This window comes from Manis pentadactyla, chromosome 1 (assembly GCF_030020395.1).
Source record: "Manis pentadactyla isolate mManPen7 chromosome 1, mManPen7.hap1, whole genome shotgun sequence".
Classification (NCBI taxonomy): Eukaryota; Metazoa; Chordata; class Mammalia; order Pholidota; family Manidae; genus Manis; species Manis pentadactyla.
Genome location: NC_080019.1, coordinates 169427436 through 169454642, shown reverse-complemented (window position 1 = coordinate 169454642; position 27207 = coordinate 169427436). Strand labels below are relative to the sequence as shown.

The 27207-nt window shown below is 40.3% G+C and overlaps 1 protein-coding gene across 7 annotated transcripts in view; it reads right to left on the bottom strand.

Annotated features, from left to right (window-relative positions):
* SIDT1 (SID1 transmembrane family member 1) overlaps positions 1 to 27207 on the bottom strand; it is a 90064-nt gene that overhangs the window by 32707 nt on the left and 30150 nt on the right. For 5 of the 7 annotated variants that reach the window (XM_057502710.1, XM_036929593.2, XM_036929594.2 and 2 more), the window contains 8 exons: positions 23139 to 23260; positions 21968 to 22138; positions 9637 to 9682; positions 6342 to 6443; positions 5671 to 5754; positions 4304 to 4391; positions 3093 to 3164; positions 2584 to 2677 (listed from right to left, as the gene is read on the bottom strand). In XM_057502710.1, the coding sequence (XP_057358693.1) occupies positions 2584 to 2677; positions 3093 to 3164; positions 4304 to 4391; positions 5671 to 5754; positions 6342 to 6443; positions 9637 to 9682; positions 21968 to 22138; positions 23139 to 23260 (779 nt within the window). Of the gene's footprint in view, positions 1 to 2583; positions 2678 to 3092; positions 3165 to 4303; positions 4392 to 5670; positions 5755 to 6341; positions 6444 to 8771; positions 8921 to 9636; positions 9683 to 21967; positions 22139 to 23138; positions 23261 to 27207 lie in introns of those variants that run through there. The other 2 variants (XM_057502711.1, XM_057502721.1) reach the window with 2 other exon arrangements.

Below are 27207 nucleotides of genomic sequence, written 5' to 3'. Positions count from 1 at the left end.
TCTTTATACCTCTTTTGTTCCTAGATACAGCAAACTTATCCCTGCATCAGGCTCTTTGCTCTTGTTCTCTGTGTGGGCCACTCTTTCCCCAGATCCTTATATGGCTGGCTCCTTCTTGCCATTCAGGTCCTGGTTCTGAGAGGTCTTCGTTGCTGAATAAATCAAATCTAAAGTAGCTTCCCCAATCCAATCATTCTCTGTCACACCATTGTCTTTATTCTTCTGTCACTAGCTGAAATTATTTTCTTTATTAATTCCTTGCTTGCATCTGTTCCCCCTCTGTACATTGTGAGCTTGGTTAGAGCAGGGATCTAGGTTGTCTTGTTCTCCACTGTACCCCTAACCTCTAGGATAGGGTCTGGCACATAGGATATGATAACTAAATATTTGTTGAATCAACAGGCATATCATTAAGAAGGGTAGTTACAATTTGTCCTGACTGTTGTGGCTGACAAATGAGGCTCTAGTGAAGTCCTTTTTAAAAATAATTTTAGTAATATTAACTGGCAAGCAATTATATGGACTTATAAAACATGATGTGTTTGGATATGTGTATTAATAGACCTTACTCACATTTGCCCTAGGTTTTGGAGCTGGTAAAATTCTTTAGTTGAGGAGTTAAATGATTTAGAAAGTTAGGGTGAGATAGGCAGTATCCCGTGAACCAAGGAAAAGCAGTAAACGAGAGCTGTGCTAGACTGATTGCAAAACGGCTACACCTCATCCTGTAGCCGGAGCCTTCAGTCAACAGGTGGAGTCTATCTTCATCCCTTGAATCTAGATTGGCCTCATGACTTATTTTGACCAGTGGAATGAGGCAGAAGTGTTATCATGCCACAGCTGATCCCACGTTTTAAGAAGGCCCTGCGTTCTTCTGCCATCTCTTGTGGAGATACAATAAACCAGGGCTAGCCTGCCAGAGGATGAAAGACCGAGAGCAGCTGAGGCCAGTCTAGAAGAGACAGCTCATCGTGGACCTGCCAGCTGACTGCACTCTGTGACCACACGCTGCTGAGATCTCTAAGCTCAGCCCAGATTAGCAGAATCATCCGGCTGACCCATAACATTTGTGAGTAAGCTTAAATATTTATTTCTGCATGTCACTGGAGTTTTTATGGTTGCCTTTCATGCAGCATTTTTGTGGTAATGGATAACTGATACAACAATCAAGGGCTGTTTGAACTCAATGTCTGCAGCTTGGTTGAGGGGAATGAATAAGAGAACACGTATGCAGTGCTTAGCCCTGGGCCTGCACATTCAGTGTGGGGACTCCATAAATACTTGCTGAGTGGATTGGGGCCGGTGGATACAAGGAGAATTGTGTTTAGGTTCAAGCTAATATGGCATAAAGACCCTTTGGATTCTTAGTTCCCTGAGTGCAGGGACCATGTCTCTTATCAGTGTTTTTGTTCTGATCTCATAGCATGTACTGCAAAACATGTTAATAATAAGGTACAGGGGACTCATCCTGCAAATGGCATTATGCTCCAGGACTGGCTTCATTTGGTTTTTTTTTTGGAAAACTTTGGTATTTCTACTTAGTTAAATGAAGGAAGTGTTCTGTGAGCATTTTCCCTCAGTCTCTTCTTCTGTTTAGAATGCCAAATGGTTTTCACGTCTCTAGATTTCTATTCTCAGTTTGTCTATATTTGAAAATAATCTATGCTTGTGCAATTGACTTTAGCAAAATAATCTGATCATGTGGCAGCTAGAGGTTTCGACTGAGCCTTACACCGCAGCTTTGAAACACTGCTCACTTCAGTAGGCTGAATAACAACTTTAGAGGGTGATATCCACTTACTTATTTAATTTTTTATCTGTATGTTGATTATGCATGCTAGATAACTGAAGAGGTGAAATCCTGTTTTCTAGAATCTAAAACTTCAGGAGTAGAGATGGTCTTCCTCAGACAGGCAAAAGAGATGAACTCCTTTCTTCCACGACATGGGAGATCCAAACTCGTGGGAAAGGAGATTTCCGTTGGCAAATTACAGCACCATTATCTCTTTTTTTCTCTCAAGGGATATTTTACTGGAAAACTGATGCTACAATAGTAAGACAGCACCTGGTATTGTAGTATCTAAGCACATTACTCCTGCTATTTACTATACCTTAAGATTTATTATAGGTGTTGATTTTACTTTTTGACGGCATGTTTAAAGCTGTTTCTAAATCTCCTTGTTAGGAAGAACTCACCATTTCCTACATTCTGTAGGATTTACAGTGAGTATTTTTTGGTCTAAAAAAATCCCCAAGCTGTCTTTCTGAGGAGGTTTCTTTCATTAACTATGAAATAACTAACACTCTACTGGTACTTACTCTGTGCAGGATATGGACATAAACAATGCAGTTATAATCTTCTTTGAGATAAATTCTTATCTCATTTTGCAGATGAGGAAACTGAAGTATAGAGGGGCTAAGTAACTTTCCCAAGGTCACACAGTTAATGGCTGAGGTAGATTTGAATCTCCACCCATGAGGTTTTTCTACAGAGGGGGTTCATCTTGATGTAAAGCCTAAAGCTCTAATCATGAAGCAGAGAGAGGCAAAGGGGGTTAGCATTTCTTGACACTATTCACCTACCTGATATAATGAACAAGTGCAATAAGCAGGCATCCCAAGTAGAAGGAGAAGAAGATGAGGAAACTGAGAAGAATGGATTTCACATACACGGCTTCTGAGGGAACAGAAACAACTTTGGTCAGGATGTCCTCAGGAGAAAAGAGGACCATGTCTGGGACAGGAGAGTTTCAATGGCTACCTCCATCACACCCATTCTGAAGTCCTAAGATATTTCTGCTCAAAGCAGCAAAGCTACTGGAGATCATCCAGATGGTATTCGTGAGTGCTGCCTTTCACAGTGATGACTTCCCAGTGGACGTTGGAAAGGGACTTCCTGCCTACAACTTCTCATCAGTGAGTTCCCTTCCTTTCTGGAAGATATTTAACAGAATGCTTTGATTCTCTCTTCTATCTTAAAGGTCAATTAATTTTCTTTTAATATTTCTCTGGAAGGATGATATTAGCATTAATTTATGTGTTCAGTTTCCTGCTGGAAGAATCTCTCCACTAAATCCTACGGTCAAACTGACCTTTAATGGAAGGAACAATGGTCACTTTAAGGTTCTTTGTCCGTTGTAGATTCCAGGTTTGGTTCTCCTTTTCTGGTAAAAAAGAACAGGGCACAGTGGCTCAAATCCTTGGCCCTTGGCCTTTCATCTGAACAATTGTTCAAAAACTGTCCAGAATTAACTCTGGCTGCTGAATTTTCTTTTAACAAGAACTAGCGTAAAACTTAACCCCCAATCCTTCCAACCATCTAATAGCCCTTTTGGTTAAGCTTTACATTTGACCTCTGCCTTTGTGTATTTTGATAGCATAACTGATGCAAATTAGACTGCAGCCTCCCTTCTTGAATGGAGAAGGCCTGACCCTTCCCCTGATATTCACATGGCTCAATATGCCACAGACATCTGAAGAAAACACCTGCAAAAATGGAAAGCTACCTTGTATTTTGATTCGCATTTTTCTAGCCAGTGGAGAATTTGATTTTCTTATAATCATCAAGGGGCTTGCAGTTTATCGAAGAACTTAGACATTGGCAAAACTCTAGAGCTATGAAATTAAGAGATTAAAGAAGTTTCACCTAAATATCAAGGGAGCCATGTTATATGAAATACTAAACACCTCTGTGTTGATCACATATGGTCCAGCAATTGCTGGGGGTCTGTTTTTTCAATCAACAGCCTGTTCCATTCCCAAAGTAGGTAATGGATAGTTACCCATAGCCATTTGTACAATGCCTAAGGACTCACACAACCCTTGGCTTTAGGATAAGTGTCCCATTTTGCTTTCTTACTATCTTGCAAGGCACAATTTTGGCAACTAGAATTGAGAACTCTGAATTTTCTTTGTATATTCTTGTGGAAATGATGACTACTGATAAGTGACCCCATTACCGTTGGCTACGAAACCAGTCTTAGAAAATGGGCCTTGATCTGCTGTATAAAGTTATTACTTCATAGTAGTGATTTGTTAAATAAAAGGCAACTGACCTCAATACACTTCACATGGACTGAGGGAGCACAAGATATTGAAAAGATACAATGCACAAATGACATTTTGTAATGAATAATACCTTTAGATCTATCATTTTCTTCCCTTATTTTTCCTCAAGTATCTCTCAGACTGCCTTGCAAGTCAATGCTGATGATCCTCACTTGGTAGGAGCCAGAGATGGGTGCTCTTGGCTTCCCTTCCATTCATTCCATTAGGTAGCCATATATTCCTCTCTACCTCTTACCCTGGATGAAGAAAGATCCTCCACAGGCATAATCTTCAGGCTTTATCACAAATACCACGAAGAACTGCTCACCTGGAAAATCCTTCTTCTGCATAAGACATAACAATCTTAATGATAAGCAGCAGGAAAGACAGCAAGAAGGGGGAAAGTCCATGGTGGTGGGGTTGGGGGCAGGAAGACAGAGGAAAGAGAAGGAAAGTAGAGTTCTCCCCTGCCTCCTAACTTGTTAGAAAGGACTTTCACATAACCGTGATCTGCTCCACATTATCCACAACAACATAATTGTTACATCAACAAAATTAAAGATACACTATTCTGATTTCAATCCATCTTGTGCCCACTTGAGTGCTTGGAACTATAGTAGGCCCCATGTAAAGTATATGTCAACAGCCTGTGTTTAATGAGTAGTACTTGTAGGTTAAGTTTTTAAAATTAAATAAACTCAGTTTTTTAGAGCAGTTTTAGATTCACTATATTTTCCATTATTTAAATTGCTAATGATAAATGACTTCACTAAAAGTCACACAGTCAGCAATTAAATAAATAATTTAGGATAGGGAGGCAAAGACTCGAGTCAGGAGACCTGAACAGAGTCATGGCTTTGATTTTCTCTAAGTGGCTTCACATGTGTCCCAGTTCCCTTATAAAATCTGAGGCTGTAGAAAATTAAAGCCTGACTGAGAAGGTTTTAGGTCTGATACCTAAGTTATAATTAACATCTCCTTAGTCTTTGCTTATTTAATGAGCAGCTATCACCTTACACTAGAGAACAATCAAGTTGCAGGTACCTCAAATAAATATCACCCCAAAGGCAGGGAGAGAATCTGAAAATTTACTGACATGATGTGTGTATATTTTTGCTATCAAATTATCATGGGAATGACAATTTAATTATAAATGCTAAAAAGGTAAGCTGCTATACAAATGTGGTCCATGTTTCTTTGAACCTATCCATTCTGTCCAGAGTTGAAGTCCTCTTTTGGAAACTGGAATTTTGGTAACAAATTATTGGAATTTGTTTAATTGCTTTAAATGGATGAGATAAATTTTACTCTAAATTGGCATCCTCCCGTGAGTAGGTTGGAATTTTACCTCACCTCTCTGAGAAGTCTCTCCGATAGATGCTCCCCTGAATCATGGGTTCCCAGCCTTCCCCAGTGGGAATGGGGCACCTGACAGAGTAGCCCATCATAGCCCAGGCTTTCATTTCAGGTGTAGCAATGTTTTGTTTTAAAGCCAATCAGAAAGGAAAGAGATTCAAGATACACAGTGAATGACAAACCCTTTTGGATGCTGCTCCAGCAGGTAACCTGACTGTAAACTGTGCACGGCCATTGACCATACCAACCACAGAAGCAGTGTCTCACCTGTAGGGTGATAGCAGCTTTCCTGGTCATGGACTGGTAGACACCATTAAATTCTACATTGTGGTCGAGGTCATATACTGGACACTGTCAGGTGCACGAGGGATAAAAAGAAAAGCATCACTAACGTCACGCCACATACCACCTGGATCTCCTGGATTTCTCTCTAAGCCAGAAACCAGGGGATGTTTTCCCCTAGAACAGTCATGAAACAGTCCTCCTAAAACTTGGTGACTTGTCCTCTAAATATAAAGACAATTTTTATCCAAGACAACTGAAAGGACTGTCTTAAAGTGTATAACACCTTTCTCATTGTTAATAATTAACACCTTATGAGACAAAGGGAAAAATGTTGCAATTAATTTTAAAAAACACAGCTGTGGATTTCTGTTTTTCTTGTGCAGCCCACAACTTGGTCTTCCTTGTTCTTTGTCATGATCCTCCCTCTCTTCCTCTGTTTATTTTGGTGAAGAGTCAATTCTTCTCTATCTCCCCCAAATGTATGCCCAAACATAGACTGCCCACTTGTATGCACAAGATACTGTTTTCATTATTTAGCAGTTTTGCAGGAGATACATAGTGAGAGAAGGACATGGCCCCCACCCTTCGTTTTGATTTACCCTGGGACAATATAATGCTCCATATAGGAAGGTTGACAAGTTATTAAGACTCACCATGGTGTTCTGGACTGAGACAACAGAACATGGATAAGTCATTTCAGACCTGACTTTAATGATAACTGAGTCCACATCTTCAGGAAACTTGTACAGAAAATACTGAGAATAAGAAAAAGAAAAGACATGATTTGTTAATTTTAAGACATGTTTACAAAGTTTTGAACTCAAACTATTTTCACATGAATAGGATTGTTTCCTCTAATATTAGGTACAAAGTTCAGATGTAAACCTCAGTAAATCACCACTGATGCAATCAGCCGTTCGTCTCAGAACATATTGAACACCTGCTCTGTGCAGGGCTCTGTACCAGCTGTTAGGAATATAGTGGTGAACAAGAGAAAGCAACCATTTCATACAATATTTCCGTGTCATTTTCTATGGTACTTCTTTCTCAACTAAACTTTACTATACTCCATTCCAGTTTCTACTTACGATCCCTCCAGCCCTTTGAATTAAGGAGATGTCAGATGTATCAGATGTAACATGAGACAAGATGTATTTCTGTTGTGTCATGCGTGGTCATTTTTTAAATAGAAGCTCTACCTTGAAAAGCAGATAAACCTGTTCTTCAAGAATCTTAACCTTCTTCCCATAGACAAGAATTAGCCCTAGACCCACCCCCACCTGGCTGGAATATAGTGCAATGACATTTAGATTCAAAGACAAAGCCTTATAACTAGCCCCCTGAAATATGTTCATGATTTTGGGCAGACAGAGACATCTTTAAAAGAATTTCTCAAATATCATCAGAATCAGAAAACATTTATAATACAAAGAGGTCATGCTATTTAGCTACTCAGATTATGAGTCTACTGAAAAAATTTATTAACTCTAAGTTTTAAACATGTTGTTAGTAATGAAGACAGGGGACAGATGCCCAGTAAGTATAAATATGGTAACTGGTTGAGAAGTTGACATGAAGAATATGAAGAAGATTTTGAGGTAACCAACCAACACAAGCCCTGATATCCTAGGATGCGAATAACTGGTATCACTTTCAAGGAGAGGCAAAACATGTTAAAACTTAATTTTGCATTCCAACATCCCATTCGCTAACCTTATTCTGAGACTGGAGCAATAAAAATAGAATGTTTTTCAATAATCCAAAGCTTTCCAATTCCAATGGGGGAAAAAAACAACTTTAAGATTAAGGAGGGTCATCAACACTGCTGTTTGGAAGTCTGTTCATGCCTTATAACAGATGGCAACACTCCCAAGAACCCACTTTATTTGCACTTTCATTTTGGAGCTTGTTTCAAATACATATAACACAGGGCTCTTTCAAAGGTGAACCCTCTGGCACCCTCAAAGGTGTTCTTGGTTCTTAGGGGAACCAAACTTTGTAACAATGTTACTATGATTCCTATTATTATGATTCCTGTTAGCAATATTAGGCATCTTATATATATTCCTGTGTATTATAGGAGTTGGTGATGTCCAAGCAGTAGACATCATCTGAAGCCTTATCTATATGCTAAAATATTATCAGCCTTCTTTATCTCTAAATTACCATAAACACCAAAGGGATGTTTATGACCTTTGCCTTGATAATCTACTTTTATTAGAAAGAAGCATATGGCAACTACCCAAAGCAATGGCTGGAATTTAGGCCAAACATCACCAGCTTGGGTCCTGATAACCCACCCAGTTTCTGTAACCTGCTCTTGTTTATAAGAACAGAGGCAGACAGTGCTGATGAAGGTTGTCTGAGAATGTGCAGTAGTTTAGGGGAGTTTATAGGCATAAGACATCTTTCCTGCAGTCGAAGAGGATATAAAATTTAGGTCAAAATGTGAACAGCTAAATAGTAAGGTGAAACTTTCATAAAAATTAAAGAATTTCTATTTTGTTTAATTAGTTTGTTCTAAGTATATTTTACTCTAGCTGGGGCTTACAAATTACTTAGGCTGTAATATTTACATACCTTTTTAAAATAAGAGGAAGCCGTAATATTTAATCATCATTGATTTTCAATCTACAAACTGAAAGTGCATTCAGTAAATCATATTTAGGAGAGTGCTGAACAGGACTCTGTATTTTCTGTAGCTGGCATTGCTGACTTTTTCCTCCCTTTCTAGATATCTCCCATGGCACCTAGCAACTCATGCTTTAACATGAATTAAGTGGCTGATAAATGCTAAGAGCAATGGATTGTGGGCCTACAGTCCTCTTCTGTCACTGGGTGGCAGGATATATGCACCTCAGAGGCTTTCACTGAAGGGAAGCTTGACTCTTAAAGGTGTGTGGGAGGGAGTCAACTCATATAGGTCTGGGGAGTTGACCGTGCTCATCTCTTCCCACCTCTGGGTTGACAGACTTTGTGTTGGCAGCTTGAAATTGAGCGTGGTGGAGGTATTTACACCACAGAAATGGGAAAATACTACAAATCAAGACTTTCTTCCTGAGAATCAGTTGTTAAATATTTACCAGCACACAAGTGGTTGTGATAGATTTACGACAGGATCCATATGTCAATCCTACTTTTAGTATATCCAAAGCAAAAACTGAGTAGCTATTGATGACCAGAGATGTATTATATGTAGCCTGCAGAAGATTTACAGTAAGTATCAGTATATTAATGAATCTGTTTTAAACTTGTATAGACTTTACTTTTCCAGAAGCTGTGAAAGAAAAAAGAAAGGTAGTTAGCAGTGTCACCAGAAAAGCAGCCTGAATCAATCAAGAGAAGTGTGGTTTTCATTCATTTATTCTGTTCATGACTGTGGTTTAATGGACAGCACAATTATGCAATTCTTCCAATAAACTTTTGCTAGCATTCCTGTTCTCTCTTTACATCAGGAGAAACTAATTTATTCCATCCATAACACTGTAGAAATTAAAATTGGTCTTATTTTTATTGTATTTCCAGGTCAATTGATTATGTATCGGTTCAGTGTTGGTCTTCCATTCCCCTGCCTCCCATCCCCATCCTGATTACAGAGTCCATGAAGGCAAAAGCTGCATCTCTTTTGTTTATCCTTCTATCCCTGGGACCTAGCACAGTCTAGAACTGGGCTTGGGACATAGCAGGCACATGATTTGATGAATGAAAGTTAAACCAAGGAACATCTGCAAACAAGTGTCGTGCCTCTGATTTCATGCCAATTAAGGTAAGGAGATTAAATGTTATTTCCAAAATCTCAGTAACATGAACAATATTCCCATAATACAAATACATCTCAAGTTGTGAAAGATCAAGAGCAACCCTACCTGCTGACTCTACCTATTACCATAGTTTCTTTGGGTAACCCTAACAGGTAAGATCATGGTAACTGGGGACCCCTTCACTTACCTGAGGTTGAGAGGGGCTGGCAGTGAAGTGAAAGGCAACATTTGTCCTGAGAAATGTAAGTGGGAGAGGGAAAAGGGGGAAAAGTGAGAGAAAAGCTAAGTTAGCAGGCAAAAATTATTTATTTAAAAGAGAACATCTTAAACTAGATGTAACAAAAGCTCTAGCCTTTGTGAAGGGAGTTGTGGTCCCATCAAAATGGCAAAGTAAATTGCATGGGGATTTGGTGGTTTCCATCTCAAGAATGATCACAGTGGGGAAGGGATGAATTTTATGTTTCTATATGCCCATGAAGTCATGTGTATAAAAGTAAGTACTTCTGTAAATACTTATACATTTGGATTCTCTTAAAATTTTACAATCAAGCACAGGGCCGCAGTGGGCTGAAAGAGGAAAAGACGGCTTGAGGTCCTTTTGGATAACGGAGGTACTACTTCAAATAATTTGGGTGTATACATGGCAAAAGGTCGTTTCTGAATCTTGCCGCTAAGCACTGTCCCAGTTGCCCGCCACACTGGCTGAAATTCCTCTCCTGGGCTGTGTCCTATCTGGGTTAGGCATTGCCTTCAATGGTCCTTTAAAATGCAAGCACCACCAAAAGAATATAATGAAGTTATTTTCTCTCCAGTTAGTAGTTTACTGTGAATTAAGTTACGAGCTATTTTCGTTCTTTGGTGAAAGAGCAATGACCCAGCCCGGAGGAGAGTGTGAGGAGATGGGGGAAGCAGCAGAGTGCTGTCTGCAACGCACATAGGCAAAATGTTCAAGAGGCTGGAAAAGACAAGACATTTGGTTTTCTCTGCAGTGTAGTAGGGGCTGCTTCGGCCTTTGCTCTTTCTGGCTCTCGCCTCAACTTCAGCTGTGAAGATCACTCACACTGTCCCACTGCCTTCTCCATACCCGCACCCCTCCAATGTGGCCTGTGTTTCTGGGAACCTGAACTTGAATTTCTTCTGGGATCCTGATTCTCCTTTTATAAAAACTAAACAGTTTATACATTAAAGATTCCTATAGAAAGGGCAGACAAGACATTTAAACAAGAAGATTCTAACTAGAGGTGTTCAGGAGTCATGAAATTTGAGCACTGTTTCTAAAGGTAATGCTCGGTAGTTTAGGCTGTTGGCAGACTTGGCTCAGAATGTAACAGTCGATGCCATTTTTATATATTCACTCTCAACAGAAGTCACCATCAATGTCAAGTAATGGTTCTGTGGAAGCACAGATGAAGTCATCTAGAGAAGCCAAAGGCACAGTCAGAGCCATGTGTGTGCTCCTGAGATTCCGCACCTGGGGCCCAGCCCCAGGGGGGCTGTGTGTGGCTGGGCAGCACCCTCCCAGCAGTGTGGGGAGTGTCCCGGCCGTTGCCAGGGCAACAGGGCCTTCAGCTCTTTGCTGCTGGGTCAAGGGACTGAAAAGAACACAATTTTCTTGACTAGCAGCAGACAGCATGAGATTTCCAGAAACAACCAAGTATTCTTGGGCCAGAACCTGTTTTTTTTTTTCATTGTCCCCTATTATTTGAATTCCAATTGTATCACTGAGTATTTGGACATCATTATGAATTTTCTGGGTTTTTTTCCCCCCTGTCCTTTATGTTTTCTTTGTTAGTACAACAAATACAAACTTAAAAAATATATTATTTTCTTTAAGACTGCCACATTGAAGCCCTGTCTTCTCATAAAGTCAACAGGGTGTGCAAAATAAACAGCCTCTGTTGCAGGTGAAATGTTCTAATTCCTCTCCGACAGGCCCTGACGGAGGTGGGGAAGGTTTATTGTATCAAGAGTCATTAACCGACAGAACAAAGCTAATTGAGACTCATGTGTACCTTTAGTTTTAGAGAGAGAAGTATACAATTTCAACATACTTGTTTAAAAAAATTAAACACAGGAAACAAATGTTTAGTCAATAAATCAGAAAAACCTCACACTGGCTTTGTTCCCTCATTTTGGCTAGTTTGAGGGAGAGGAGTCAAGAGAGATGGGTATGCAGATAAGGAGACTGGAGAAGAAGAGGGAGAGAGAGGCCCCGGGGACAGGTAGGGGAGGGGGAATAATACAGGAGAGTAAATAAAACTGAAGAAAAAAGAAAGGGGGGTGGGAAGAAAGGGTAAATGGGTAAGTTGCTTCTGAGGTGAGTATAGAGAGGCCGGGGGGTTGTTTCTGAGGTGAGTACCCAAGAGGCGGGCGAGAGTCATGGCCTCTTATTCATCTTCTGAGAGCAAGCCCCTAGCACAGGGAGCAGTGGGTGTTCAAGAGCCCCGTTTTTTTGTTAAGGAAATGACATCTGATTTTCATTTGGCCTGTAGAACAAAGACTGTCCCTCTCGGTATCTCCTGTTTGCCATCTGTCAGGAAATCCCCTGTCCTTCCCCAACCTTCCACCAGCCCTCTCCTCATCTGTAACCTGCACCTCAGCACACACACAATAAATCCTGTCCTTTCCTTCTCCAGGATGTTGCTTCTACAAAATCCAGCTCTCCTATACATTTTGTCTGCCTTTCTACCTCTTGGTTTATGAACAAACTCTAGTCTCAACCATTTTCAAAATATGTAACAAAAACATCCCAACAAAATTCCTCCCATGTCCCCGCCTTTCCCTACTGTGATGTCCTCTTACATCCTTCCTCTCCTTTACACGCCAGCTTCTTAAGAGTACTCTGCTCTCATCTCTCATTCATTCTCCCTCTCCCCACTGCCATCTGGATTCTTGCCCCACCATCCCTGTGAAGCTGCCTGTGCTCAGGGTGACAGTCACCAACTAATTGCTAAATCCAGTGACTTAGTCCTTAATGTTCTTGACCCCTCTTTGACACGGACACTGACAGCTGCTCCTTCTCTCTGGAAACCCCTCCCATGGCTCTGTGACACCAGCTTCCCTGGGTTTTCTCCCACACATCTGGATACGCCTACTCAGCTTCTTTTGATAAGTTCCTGTTTCTCAGGCAATCCCTTAAATAACAGCATTACCTATGATCCTGTTCTTGGATCACCTCATTTTCCTCAGCCACTTACATGTTCATATGCCATTAAAATACACATATATATTCAAATGCCATAAAGATCACATATATCGTCAGTTGCCGCAAACCCCACAAAAACACCAGTGAAGTTGAGTCTCTGTGTCCGGCCTGGGGCCATCTTCTGAGCCGGAGGGTGATCATCTGCTGGGTGCCTGCACTGGGCTCAAGGCCCCTCAAGCACCTCAAACTCCACGTGATCAGAGTGGGAGGTGCTGCTTCCCTGCTCCTGACCCACTGTGTGTTTTTGTCAGTAAACCTCCCCAGACTTCTGACATCATGGCTGGAGTCATCTTGGATTCCTCCCTCTTTGTCAACTTCCACATCTGATTGATCACCAAGTCTGACTGATTCTATTAGTGTAAAAATGGCCTGGATGCAGCTGCTCCCACCAGAAACACTGTCTGTGCCCAATATGGCATCCAGGAAGGAAAAAAACTGAAAAGTAATGTAAATCATGACTGCATTCTATCCCCAAAATACCAAAGGGTGATTACACAGTATGACCCATAGCAAAATGGTCTACAAGCCTCATTAGTCACCCATTTCCTCAAAACAGAACAAAACAAAAACAGAAACAACTACTACTTTTCACAGCGTGGCTGCCTCTCTCACTCAAAACTCTCTCAGAACAGACTCAAGATCCCTACTCAGAAGGCTAGAGGAGGCTGATGGTGCAAGTGCTCATACGGTGCTATACTTCTTATTCTAGCCCAAGTATTTTCTGAATTTGTGAATCATCCCAGGTGTATACTTGACTCTTTCTCTCTTAGAACTTTATTGCTGCTGTAACACGTTCTGGTCCTAATCATTTTTTATTCTCTATTCAAAGAGCTTTTCATTTGCCCATTTGCCTCTACCTTCTCCTTTCTCCAGTTCATCTTCCACACTGCCACAAAAGACATCTCGAACAGTCAGATCTGCTCATCTTATTTTGTTGCTTAAAATCTTTTAGTGGCTCTCAAAACTTGAAAGATCAAGTCTAAACTTCCTAGTGCAGCATACAAAATCTTGAATATCAAGGATGGGGTGCCATCTGTTTCTCTGCCTGCCTCCTGTAAGGCTGCCTTGGGCACCATGGGGAAGAGCCTTCCACGAGTGCTTTCGCTGGGCCTGCTACCTGTAACTCAGGCCTCTCTGCAGCAGGCACCTGCACTTCGGGTTTCAACACGTTCCAAAGTGAACCTATCCTTTCTTCCCTCCCTTCTCAAAATTCTCATTTTCTCTTAGTGGCACCACCATCTACAAGTGGGGGAGTCATCTTTGATTCTCTCATTTTTCTGCAGCCCAATCAGGTTTTGTCAATTTCTTCTATAAATTCAATTCCTCTCATTATTTTTCTTGACCACTGTCTCAGCCTTCTAATTTCTCTGCACAGAGTCTTGTCCCCTTTGAATCTGTTCTGCACACAACTATCACAATTTAGATAACTGCCTAAATTTCTTAACACTTCTTCCAAGCTCCCACTCCCCCATGATGAGGTGCCTGCCAGCTCCTACAGCTTCCTGCTCTTCCCTGTCTGCAACTTCACACTGAGACACTGAGCACCAGGGCACTGAAGTTTGGGAAAATGAGTTGTGGCAAAGTTGTGTGTAAGTGTGTGTGAAGGTGGGTGAGGGATAGTTAGACGGCAGGAAGTAATGCTTTAAGGCAGGATTTTATTTTCAAAGCTACATTTAAATAAATAGATGTTTTATGAAGTTGAGAACATATCTAGGGCAACATAAAAATTTGGAGCAGAGTTTTAGACAGGAAGTAGAAATAGCAGGTTATAGCAGGAAAAGCTTAGAACTGAAAGTCAGGAATAGAATCTAGCTTTGATTTCATTCTTTCCTAGCTGTGTGAGTATAGACAAGTCACTTAATCTCTCTGAGCATCGGATTGCTCCTTGGTAAAAATGATGTGACTGGATTGATTCCTGAAGTTCTTCTATTCTTAAAATTTGTAATTCTAGAAAACAAAATCATAGAACATGTTTCATATACCTTTTAGTCTGCCTCAAAAACATACAACAGCAACTGCAGTGTTAGGAATTTTGAGTTAATTCTTCAGTGTTTCTCTTAATACCTAGAGTCTAGATCTCACCACAGTCCTTGGCTCTTGCCTATTACCAACATCCTCTGGCTTTCTGGGTCACAGGCAAGGCTGGTGTGGGGCAATCCAGAGCCAGGGAGCAAGTGACACGAATATCTCAGTTACCATCTCTTCTCAGGCTTATCTTATTCTCACAGTCACTGTATACATTTTGAAATGCTCTGAATACTTGGTTGCTGAGGTCAAGGCACATTATAAAAGGTGGAAACAGAAAACAATTGTGAGGAGGGAACAGATTTGCACTTTCACCAGCATGCATATCATTCATTAGCACTTGAGTAGAGTTGTGACCTTATGACTTCAGCCTCACAGAATTCAGCTCTCCAAAGAGTATACTTTGTCTCACAGAAAACCAGCCCTGGAATTCCAGCACACTGCCACCAGGTGACAGTGACAGGTCAAAGACACAGAGACCAATCAGGAAATGCAAGGCATTTCCAAAGTTCAAACTACATTCTGTTCCAGTAATGTCCTGCTGCCTCCTTCAAATATGTAATCATGAATTCCTATATTGTTTGATATCTTAAGTAGATTTAATTATTAAAACAATGAAATGTAAACGCCATTTCTAGAAATTGCTTAAAGGCAGTGCTTCTCAACTCTGGCTGCACATTACAATCACAGGGGAACTTAAAAAATATAGATGCTAATGCTCAAACCTCCCTCCTAGAGACTCTGATTTAATTAATCTGGGTGGGTTTTATCCACCAGAGAATCTTTTTCTGCTTTCTTTTTTTTTCTGGGGATGGTGGGGAGTTCTTTGTTCTTGAAATTATATCACATTTTTCTACAACAAAACTAATGGAGAGACTTGGAAAAAAATGCTGTGATTACTTCTCCATCCTTCTGACCATTCATTCATCTATTTGCCCATCTGTCTTTATGGGTATACACTGTCAAAGGGCGTAGAGAAGACCACGATAACTATTTAATTTCTATTAGCAATTCTGCTGACTACAGACTTCTTTATAAACTGCCTTGGAAAATTTAAGTAGAGCTTTATAATAGGACAGAGCAAACCGTTCAGAAAAATAAGCTACAAAAAAGTAGTATATACTAACTTGAAATATTCTGATTTAAAAAAGTTTAACCTTTTAATTGAAGTATAACAAAGACAGAAAAGAGCACAAGTCATAAGTATGTACCTGAATAAATTCTCACCAGGTAAACATAACCATGTTTCCTCTTTCCTTCCTAAAGTTACCATTATCCTGACTTCTAACATTACAGAATGATTTTGCCTTTTTTTAAACTTTATGTAAATAGAATGGAACAGTATGTATTCCTTCTGTCTGGCATCTTTTCCATAATACTGTCTTTGTGAGGTTTATCCATGTTGTTAGGTATGGCAGGAGTTTGTCCATGTTTATTGTTGTGTAGTGTTGAATGAGTAGCACAAATGCCTAGGCATTGTGTGTATCACCAGGAGTGGAACTGCATTGTCAGCAGTTTGGCAGGTGTTGTGAAATCTCATCATAGTTTTAATTTGTGTTCCTGGTAGCTAATGAAGTTGGGCTTTTGGACCACTTGGTAGCTTCTTTGTTGAAGTGTCTATTTATGTCTCTTGACTATTTTTTTCAATGAACTTGCCTTTTTTATTTAAAAAAAAACAAACAGGTATAAAAATTATACTAGTCAATTCAAATAACTGGTTTATGGTTTTGGTTGACTCTGTCTATTCTCAATTTGGTATCAATTAATTCTTTTGTGCTTTTTAATTACTTCTTTTTACTTTAAGTTTTATTTTCAGTTCTTTTTCTAACTTCCTGAAATGGATACTTAACACACTGATTTTTAGACATTCTTCTTTGCTAACATCTACATTTGAAGCTATACATTTTCCTCTAGGTGGTGCTTTAGTTGCATCCCAGAAGTTTGGATACATCATATTTTCATTATCATTTGTTCAAAATATTTTCTAGGAGGCGGAGCCAACATGGCGGCGTGAGTAGGACAGTGGGAATCTCCTCCCAAAAACATATATACTTTTGAAAATACAACAAACACAACTAGCCCTAAAAGAGAGATCAGAAGACGCAGGACAGTGGCCAAACTGCAGCTACACCAGCGAGAACCCAGCGACTGGTGAAAGGGGTAAGATACAAGCCCCGGCCCGGCGGGACCCGAGCGCCCCTCCCCCCAGCTCCCGGCGGGAAAAGAATAGGCAGAGCGGGAGGGAGACGGAGCCCAGGACTGCCGAACACCCAGCCCCAGCCATCCAGGCCAGAGCGCAGACACAGTGCATGGACGGAGGGCCCTGGATACTGGGGGAACAGGGAGTAAGACCTCTGAGCGGGTGCCGAAGCTGATGCCCCTGTGACAAAGAAAAGCGAGGGCTTTTTGAAAGTCTTAAAGGGACAGGGACTTAACAGCTTGACGGAAACAACCCAGGTCACAGTTCAGCAGCTGGAAATTACAGGGAAAACCGGGCGCACTAACCCCCTGGGCAACAGCTCTGAGACCCCTCATGGAGGTAAACAGTCAAGCAGCCCCCCCATCCATTACCCCACCGGGCGCTGCGAAAGCAGAGAAGCAGCCTGAGACAAATTCCGCCCACAGAAAGGGAAATTTCTCCCTTCCGGCCCGGCAAGACACAAAGACCCACTCTACACGCAATTACCCAACACAAGCCACTAGGGGTCGCAGTTACCCCAGTAAAGAAAGGCCAGTAGCAAGTGAAAATTTTGGCCCTCCCAGCTGACAGTCAATAGCACCTGTCAACATGAAAAGGCAAAAAAATACAATCCAGACAAGACTAACCCAGACAGCTTTGGCATCTGCTACATCTTCCCCTGAGAAGGAATCTGGGGAGATAGATTTAGCCAGTCTTCCTGAAAAAGAATTCAAAACAAAAGTCATAACCATGCTGATGGACTTGCAGAGAAATATGCAAGAACTAAGGAAGGAGAATTCAGAAATAAAACAAGCTCTGGAAGGACTTCAAAGCAGAATGGACGAGATGCAAGAGACCATTAATGGACTAGAAAACAGAGAACAGGAACGCAGAGAAGCTGATGCAGAGAGAGATAAAAGGATCTCCAGGAATGAAAGAATTTTAAGAGAGCTGAGTGACCAAATGAAAAGGAACAATATATGAATTATAGGTATTCCAGAAGAAGTAGAGAGAGAAAAGGGGATAGAAAATGTCTTTGAAGAATTAATTGCTGAAAACTTCCCCAAACTAGGGGAGGAAATGGCCTCTCAGACCACAGAGGTACACAGAACTCCCATGACAAGGGATCCAAGGAGGGCAACACCAAGACACATAATAATTAAAATGGCAAAGATCAAAGACAAGGACAAAGTATTAAAGGCAGCCAGAGAGAAAAAAAGGTTACCTACAAAGGAAAACCCATCAGGCTATCATCAGACTTCTCAACAGAAACCCTACAGGCCAGAAGAGAATGGCATGATATACTTAATGCAATGAAACAGAAGGGCCTCGAACCAAGACTACTGTATCCAGCACAAATATCATTTAAATATGAAGGAGGGATTAAACAATTCCCAGACTAGCAAAAGTTGAGGGAATTTGCCTCCCACAAACCACCTCTACAGGGCATCCTACAGGGACTGCTCTAGATGGGAGCACTCCTAAAAAGAGCACACAACAAAACACCCAACATATGAAGAAGGGAGGAGGAGGAATAAGAAGGGAGAGAAATAAAGAATCATCAGACTGTGTTAATAATAGCTCAACAAGCAAGTTAAGTTAGACAGTAAGATAGTAAAGAAGCTAACCCTAAACCTTTGGTAACCACAAACTTAAAGCCTGCAATGGCAATAAATTCATACCTTTCAATAATCACCCTAAATGTAAATGGACTGAATGCACCAATCAAAAGACACAGAGTAATAGAATGGATAAAAAAGCAAGATCCATCCATATGCTGCTTACAAGAGACTCCCCTCAAACCCAAAGACGCGCACAGACTTAAAGTCAAGGGATGGAAAAAGATATTTCAAGCAAACAACAGAGAGAAGAAAGCAGGTGTTGCAATTCTGGTATCAGACAAAACAGACTTCAAAATAAAGAAAGTAACAAAAGACAAAGAAGGACATTACATAATGATAAAGGGCTCAGTCCATCAAGAGGATATAACCATTATAAATATATATGCACCCAATACAGGAGCACCAACATACCTGAAACAAATATTAACAGAACTAAAGGAGGAAATAGAATGCAATGCATTCATTCTAGGAGACTTCAACACACCACTCACTCCAAAGGACAGATCCACCAGACAGAAAATAAGTAAGGACACAGAGGCACTGAACAACACACTAGAACAGATGGACCTAATAGACATCTACAGAACTCTACATCCAAAAGCAACAGGATACACATTCTTCTCAAGTGCACATGGAACATTCTCCAGAATAGACCACATACTAGTACACAAAAAGAGCCTCAGTAAATTCCAAAAGATTGAAACCCTACCAACCAACTTTTCAGACCACAAAGGCATTAAACTAGAAATAAACTGTTCAAAGAAAGCAAAAAGGCTCACAAACACATGGAGGCTAAACAACATGCTCCTAAATAATCAATGGATCAATGACCAAATCAAAATGGAGATCCAGCAATATATGGAAACAAATGACAACAACAACACTAAGCCCCAACTTCTGTGGGACACAGCAAAAGCAGTCTTAAGAGGAAAGTATATAGCAATCCAAGCATATTTAAAAAAGGAAGAGCAATCCCAAATGAACGGTCTAATGTCACAATTATCGAAACTGGAAAAAGAAGAACAAATGAGGCCTAAGGTCAGCAGAAGGAGGGACATAATAAAGATCAGAGAAGAAATAAATAAAATTGAGAAGAATAAAACAATAGCAAAAATCAATGAAACCAAGAGCTGGTTCTTTGAGAAAATAAACAAAATAGATAAGCCTCTAGCCAGACTTATTAAGAGGAAAAGAGAGTCAACACAAATCAACAGTATCAGAAACGAGAAAGGAAAAATCACGACGGACCCCGCAGAAAATATTTTCTAAATTTTATTGTGATTTCTTCTTTTATCTCATAAGTTATTTGGAAGTAGACCACTCAATTTCCAAACATTTGGAGATTTTCTTAGATATCATTTTGTATTTGATTTCTATCTCAGTTCCATATAGAGGATTTCCGTCCTTTGAAATTTATCAACATAGGCATTAAAGTTTGGCACTTTTGGTAAATGTTACATGTGCACGTGAGAAGCTCAGGTGGTCTATCATTTTGAGATGTAGGTTTCTAAATATATTAATTAGCCCAAGTTTGTTAATCATGTCTATCTTCTCTTTTATATCAGGCATTGGCAAAATTTTTCTTTAGGGGCCACATAGTAAATATTTTAGCCTTGCAGGCCATTATGTCTCTATCCCAACTGCTCAGCTTTGTCAGTGTTGCATGAAAGCAGCCAGAGATAACATGTAAATGAATGGGTAGGTAGTCAAGGTGTTCCAAAAAATCTTTGTTTACAAAAACCAGTGGCCAGTCTGTGGGCCATGGTTTTCCAAAGCCTGTTCTATCTAATCAACACGTACAGACATACATAAATACGTATATTCACATAAATATGCATGTCTATGTATATATATATATATATTTCAAATTTTTATCTGCTTATTCTACTAGTTATAGAGAATTCTCCCACAAAGATTGTGCATTTTTCCTTAGTTCTCTTTTTCATTCTGCAGCTGTTGCTTTGTTTATTTTGAAGTGATGTTACTAGGTGCATACAAATTTAGAATTTAAGTTTATCTTCATGGTGAATGATTATTTTAGAAATATGTAATGTCCCTCTATCTCTAATAATCTTGACTTAAATAGTATCTTGTATAATACCACCTTGATACATCACCTTTTCCCTTGGTTAGTATCAGTATGGTGTTTCTTTTACCATCCTTTTATTTACACTTATATATTCTTTTATTTGAGGTTATACACTTACAAGCAACATATATTGGTTTTCTTTTTTTCTAAATTCCATTTGACATTCTGAGTCTTTTACTTGGCATATTTGAGTCCATTTATATTATGTATATGTTTTTTCATTGGGTAAATATAGACATAGATTCCCCTGCTGAGACTCTTCTGTCTCTGTCCTAAAGTTCTAGTGAGAGATCCAGGTCACAGGATTGTTTTCTCAGGTATAATATCTGCTCCTGAGATCTCATTTTGCCTCAGAAAACCTATTTGTTCCAGTAAAGCTAAGTCTGAACCTGTGAGCACACAGACTTGTATTTACCTGTGTGCCAGTCCCTACACTGAGCAGTGCCCAGACTCATAGGCTCCAAGATTCTTGCCCTATGAAGCTAAAGCCACAGAAGGGTGGGTGATAATGAGGACAGCAGCTAAGGAACTTGCCTATTTTTTCTTATTGATTTGTAGGAATTCTTTATATATTTTGTGCATAATGCCTTTGTCAGTTATGTGTGTTAGAAATATATTCTAGTCTATGGTTCTTTTTGTTCTCTTAATTATGAGTACAAATTCTAGTTTTTACCATAACCAATTTAACACTATTTTCTTTTAGAATTTATTTATAACACTGAGAGGGGAGGAAATGGTTTGAATCCTTGATAAGTCTTGAGTTTGAGGCAGAAAAGTCCCTGAAGTTTATGGCCTTATTAAGGAATGACCCTAGCCTTTCTGTTTAAATTTCCACACATATTTATGCAATATTTTTCAAGAGTAATCTCTGGGAGAGAACAGATCCTTTGGAGACAAGGCGTCCAAGTGAATTTATTATACTCTGCATCTAACATAAACAATTTGAGGTGGTAGATCCGAAGTGATTTGGATCCCAGCCTGGATGGAGAAAACTGGAATAGAAATAGGAGTAAGAAAAAAATAGCTTAAGGTCTTTCTTAAAACAATTCCAAAACTCCTTGCAGAAGAGTGACACTGGTGAATAATACAGGACTACCCAGTCACCAGTGCCTCTTGCTCGGATGACAGGCAGGACAGGGTCCTCACACAGCGCCTTGAAGACAGATGCTCTGTGGGGTCAGCTGCCCTAACTCCCTCCACCAGCCTCCACTGTGTCCTCCCTGCTGCCCAGATTAACGCTCTGCTGCCCAGCGGTGAGCAGGAGAGTTCAGAAGGCGCTAAAACAGTACTCCAAGGGGGGAGTTTCCTTGCTGAGTGCTGATCTGGAAGGCAGGAAGCTAGACTGAGCACGCACGAGCAGGGGAAGAGCAGAGAGAGGCCACAGTGGGCCCTGCTTACTGCAGCTGGAAGTGCTTGAGCTTGGTGACCAGCAGTTTGTACTGGGCACCCAGGGGCGCCATGGACGCTACATCTACAAATATCGGTTGCTCCAGAGGTCCTGTTTCATTGGTTGCTTCCGAGGGACACAAGGTGCGGCTCACTCCCTGGTAGCTGTAGCTCCTCTGGTACCTGCAGCGGCCAGTGGAGGAGAGAAGCAGCAAGAACAAGGAAGACTCGATGAACAAGCAAGGGAAGAAACGCATCTCAGTCCACCTCTCTGCTAATTTGTTTCTGAATCCTATGTTTTAAAGTTCAGACTGGACTTACTGATAGTGATTTTTGAGCTAGTGTGTTAGCTTGAGTTTGTCCCATGCTAGGGGTGTGAGGCCTGCTCAGTGCTGGCCGGTTCCTTCAGGCCATGTCACAGTACACTGACCATCCTCCTCATTTAATGAGGAAAAAGTAGCCTATTTTAAAGGGGAAACTGTCCTGATAAAACAACTAATTGATTCCATTTTTCTCTTCTTTGAAAGTTTTGCTAAAAGAGTCCCAGAGCCCAAGTCAAGGCTTTCAGAATTAGCATTTCAACCCTCAGATTTCTCAACGTCTAAAATGATTGAACACCATACTATGTGTCCATGTCTGAATGCTTTTTGTTTTTTTTCTTATCAGTGCTATCGTACCTTGTACAGTTTCCTCTGCCAAAATATTTGCTTCACAAGGGAGGGACTTTGTTGTTGTTGATCTTCCGCTGCCATTACCCTAGCATTTAGCACTTAGCAGTGCTCAGTAAATATGGAATGAAGACCCCACACTCAGTGGACATTTTAAAGAGTGGGGGAGGTGCTGCTCATTTAAGTTGACTGTTGGGCTTAGCCCTGTCCTCAGTGGATGATACACCAACCAGCCAAGAGCTACGGAACATACTGGATCGAATTAAAACGCTACAAGTTTTTCTAGATGTTAAAAATCTTGGCAGAGTGCTCATCTGAACTTCAAAGTGGATGGAAATCAAGCACAGCTGCCCAGGTCAGGGTATGCACCTCGACCAATGCTTGCACCTAGCATGCAAAATATGTCAGCATTCCACATGTTCGATTTCTCCTTTTATTAGGGAAAGAGCATTTAAAGTCTATGACCTTGAAAGAAACCAAATGTAATGAAGTTGTCTGGGCAAAGATCCACTTACAGTCCTTGGAAGAGCAGAGGAACCTGCCAGGATAGCACCTCTTTCTGTTGGCGAACCACCACGAGGACTGGGTAGTCGAGGTTCTCCGAGGAACTGTTCACATACACCCGCACGGCATTCACCTGCACATCAGGGTGGAGAGGTGAATCAAATCGCACATGTACATAGATGCACACTCATGCACACATCGTAGCTGCCATCTGATGAGGTCTTGGGTGAAGGCAAATTGTGGGGGCTTCAAATGGCAGGCAGAGGAGTTTGAACTGGGTGGTCAACACAGATTTGGAGAATGATCCCAGAACAGGAAAAGAAAGATACTGATGTGCTTCTCCTCTTACTTGACTACAAAGGCTAAAGATACAAATACCTGCAAAAATAAGAAATCTACAAGCATCTCAATTGCTGATAAACTTTAATTTTGGTTTGGAAAGTATTCTGTGCTTCAAACCAAAATGTTATTGCCGTGTTTTATTAAAGCCTAGCCAATGGCCTGATGCCTCCCCAGCAACAGATAACACAGGGGCTGAGTAGTCTTCTCTTTGCCTGGCTCCAGGGCAGAAATCAATCCCTGGCACAAAATGCTTTTTATGTGAGCAGCTCCATGGCTCCTTCTGAATACACAAGTCAACCCAAGGACTTAACATTATCATGGCTGTTTCAAAGACAGGAAATTGAATGCTGGCCAGAATCTAGATGGTTTTGGTGTTTTTCTTCAGTTTTTGTATAACATAGAAAAAACAAAATTTTTAAAAAAGGTAAGATAAAAAAGAAAAAGTAAAATTTGATCTTTCAGATGAGATTTTCCCCCCATAATGTATTAAAGTCCTCCCTAGTGTTGTCTTGAAAATTCCCTTATTAGGGGAAAGAAATTAAATAAGAAAATCTGGCAGTCAAACCCTGAAGATCTCTACATGTTTAAAATGGAAATCGAGAGGACACAGAATAGCATGAATGGTTATTATCATACATTAGTATTTTTTTCTCTTATATCATTTTTGATTAAACCACTTTGCTTTTGTAATGTTAGCACAGTCCAAGAGTAATTTTTTAATTTGATAAGAAGCACTTGATGAAGGGAGTGTCTTCTTGTGCCTACCCTCCATGTGTTTCCATGGAAATTATGCTGCAGCTAATAACTGCCCACACCCTGTCCTTGTGCAGACCTCTTCCCTGAGTGCTGGATGTTCTGCAGGTGCCTCAACTCAACCTGTCTGAAATGGGACCTCTTGCACCCTTCACCCCTCACTTTAATTTCTTCTAAATTTCCTGGTTTGTAGAATGGCCTCACCATGCAGTCATTCATCTGTGTCAGAATCCTGAGAGTCATCCTTGACTCCTACGTCTTCTACTCCTTCTGCTGTTTCTACTGCTTGACTCCTTCCACTGCTTCTACTCCTTCATCCTGATCCTTCCCTCCACCCCAATGTCACCCAAATGTCACTTTCAGATTTACCCCAAAGAAATGAGAACAGTATAATGAATCCTTATGTACTTATCACCCAGCTTTAATAATTATAACACCAGTACCATTTTATTTAATTTACACCTCCTATTTCCCACATATACCTGTACTGGATTATTTTAAAGTAAATACCTAAGATCATACCATTTCATCTGCAAATAGTTCAATCTATACCTCTAGGAGATAAGACCTCCTCTTTTTCACATAACACATTACAATGATCACAATTGATAAATTAATAGTAATTATTTAAAATTATCCAATATCCACGCAATATTTGAATTTCTTGTTTCAAAACTGCTTTATTTTCAGTTAAAAAAAATTTGGGTACAAACATGATCCACACTTTGCATTTGGTTGATATGTCTTTTGACTCTCTTTTAATGTATAGGTATACCTCCTTGCTTTCTTATTTTTATCTTTTTGCACTTTTTTATTAAGGAAAGCAACTCATAAACAGCAGTAAATCTGAAGTGCCCACATTCTAGATTTTGCTGACTGCGCCATTGATCAGGTTCCTTTATCTCATTTTTTTCTGTAAACTGGTAGTTAGGGCTAGAGACTTGATTAGTTTCAGGGAGCCACATTTCTCAGTTTTTTCCCTGGATTTTGAGTCACAGTCAAGAAAGTTTTTACAAGTCCAGCTTCCTAAGCCTTACGTTTTCTTTTAGTATTTTATGGTTTTATTTTTTAAATATTTATATCTCTGATTCCTTTGCAATCAATACTAGTACATGGTATAAGGAACAATTTCAGTTTTATCTTTTTTCTTATTCCTCTCCAGTTATCCCAACCCCACTTATTAACTAATCCACCTTCTTGCCACTAATCTGAATCCCTCAAGGCTCTTCTTGACTCCTGTCATCTCCTCTAGTTTCTTACCTGCCAATCTCCTTCATGCCCAATGACTCTGTTTCTCAAAAGGATGGTGTCTCTAGTGACTGACCTTTGGATATCATCCTCATCCCTAAAGTCCCCCCTTTGGGAAGTGATATTGCCCCACCCTCCTTTGTGGGGACCCCATGTGGGCTTTGATTATCCTTATGTGGCATGTTAATACCACTGTGAAATAATAGAAAAAGTACATATGGTCTCTGCCTTCCATTACTGGCACAGAGCTCCTAAAACCCTTGTAATTTCCTAACTGATATGAGCACAAGGAGTATCTTTGTTCTAATATTTGTTCCTTGACACTAAGTTAATTTCAGAGCTCTCAAATTCTTTGGAATTTCCTGGGTGATAGGCATCTCCTTTGTTCTAATGAGGAGACTCTGGGTGGGCTCCTGAATAGCTTCAGGATGGGAGGTGGTCGCCAGGAAGACCAAGCCATGATTAGAAGCTTGGAACTTTGAGCTCCACCGTTCTGTAGAAAGAGGAGGGAGGTGGAGACTGAGTTAATGATTGGTCATTCCTACATGATGGAGTCTCCATAAATATCTCCTAAGTGCGTGTGAGGTTTGGCGCACTCGCGGGTTGGTGAATGCATCTGGGAGGGTGGAGCACCTCAACTCCACAGGGACCTCATCCTGTGCATCTCTCCCCTATGGCTCATCCTGAGTTATAGCATTTGATAATAAACCAGTAATCTAGTGAATAAATAACTTCCCTGAGTTCTGTGAGCTGCTCCAACAAGTTAATCGAAACCAAAAAGTGGGTTGTTGGAACCTCTGATCTATAGCTGGTTAGTCAGAAGCACTGGTGACAACCTGGACTTTTGATTGGCTTCTAAAGTGGGGGATTGGCAGTCTTGTAGGACTGAGCCCTAACCTATGAGATCTGATGCTAACACCAGGTAGGTAGTGTCAGAACTGAATTGAATTGTAGGACACTCAGCTGATGTCAAAGAATTGCTTGGTGTGTGGAAAACCTCACACATCAGGTGTTAGAAATGTTGTAGTATGAGTAGAAAGACACATAAGTGAGTTTTTCCTACAGATAACCACAAAGCATTTTTCTCATGTAGTCAAATTTATTATTTTTTCTTTGGACACTTCTTCCATCATTTAAAAAAATTGGGATATAATTCACATACCACACAATTCCTAAAGTGTGCAACTCAGTAGTTTTAAGTATATTCACAGAGCTGTGCAACTATCACCACTATCGAATTCCAGAATATTCTCATCACCCCAAAAGGAAGCCCCATGCCCATTAGCAATCACTCCTCATTCCCTCCTCCAATCCCTGGTAAGCACTAAGCTAATTTCTGTCTCTCCGGATTTGCCTATTCTGGACATTTCATATAAATGAAATAATATAATATATGCCCTTTTATATCTGGTTTATTTCACTTAACAGAAGATTTTCAAGATTCTTCTACCTTTTAGCACGTATCAATACTTCACCTCTTTCAAATGGTAAATAATATCCCATTGTATGTATGTACCACATTTGTTTATCTATCCTTCAGTTGATGGACATTTTGGTTATTTCCACTTTTTGGCTACTACAAACAATGCTGCTATGCACATTCCAATAGAGTTTATGTATGAAAATGTTTTTAATTCTTTTGAGTGTATACTTAGGAATAGAATTGCTAGGTGACATTGTAACTCTATGTTTAACTTTTGAGGAACTGCAAAAATGTTTCCAAAGAGTATGTCATTT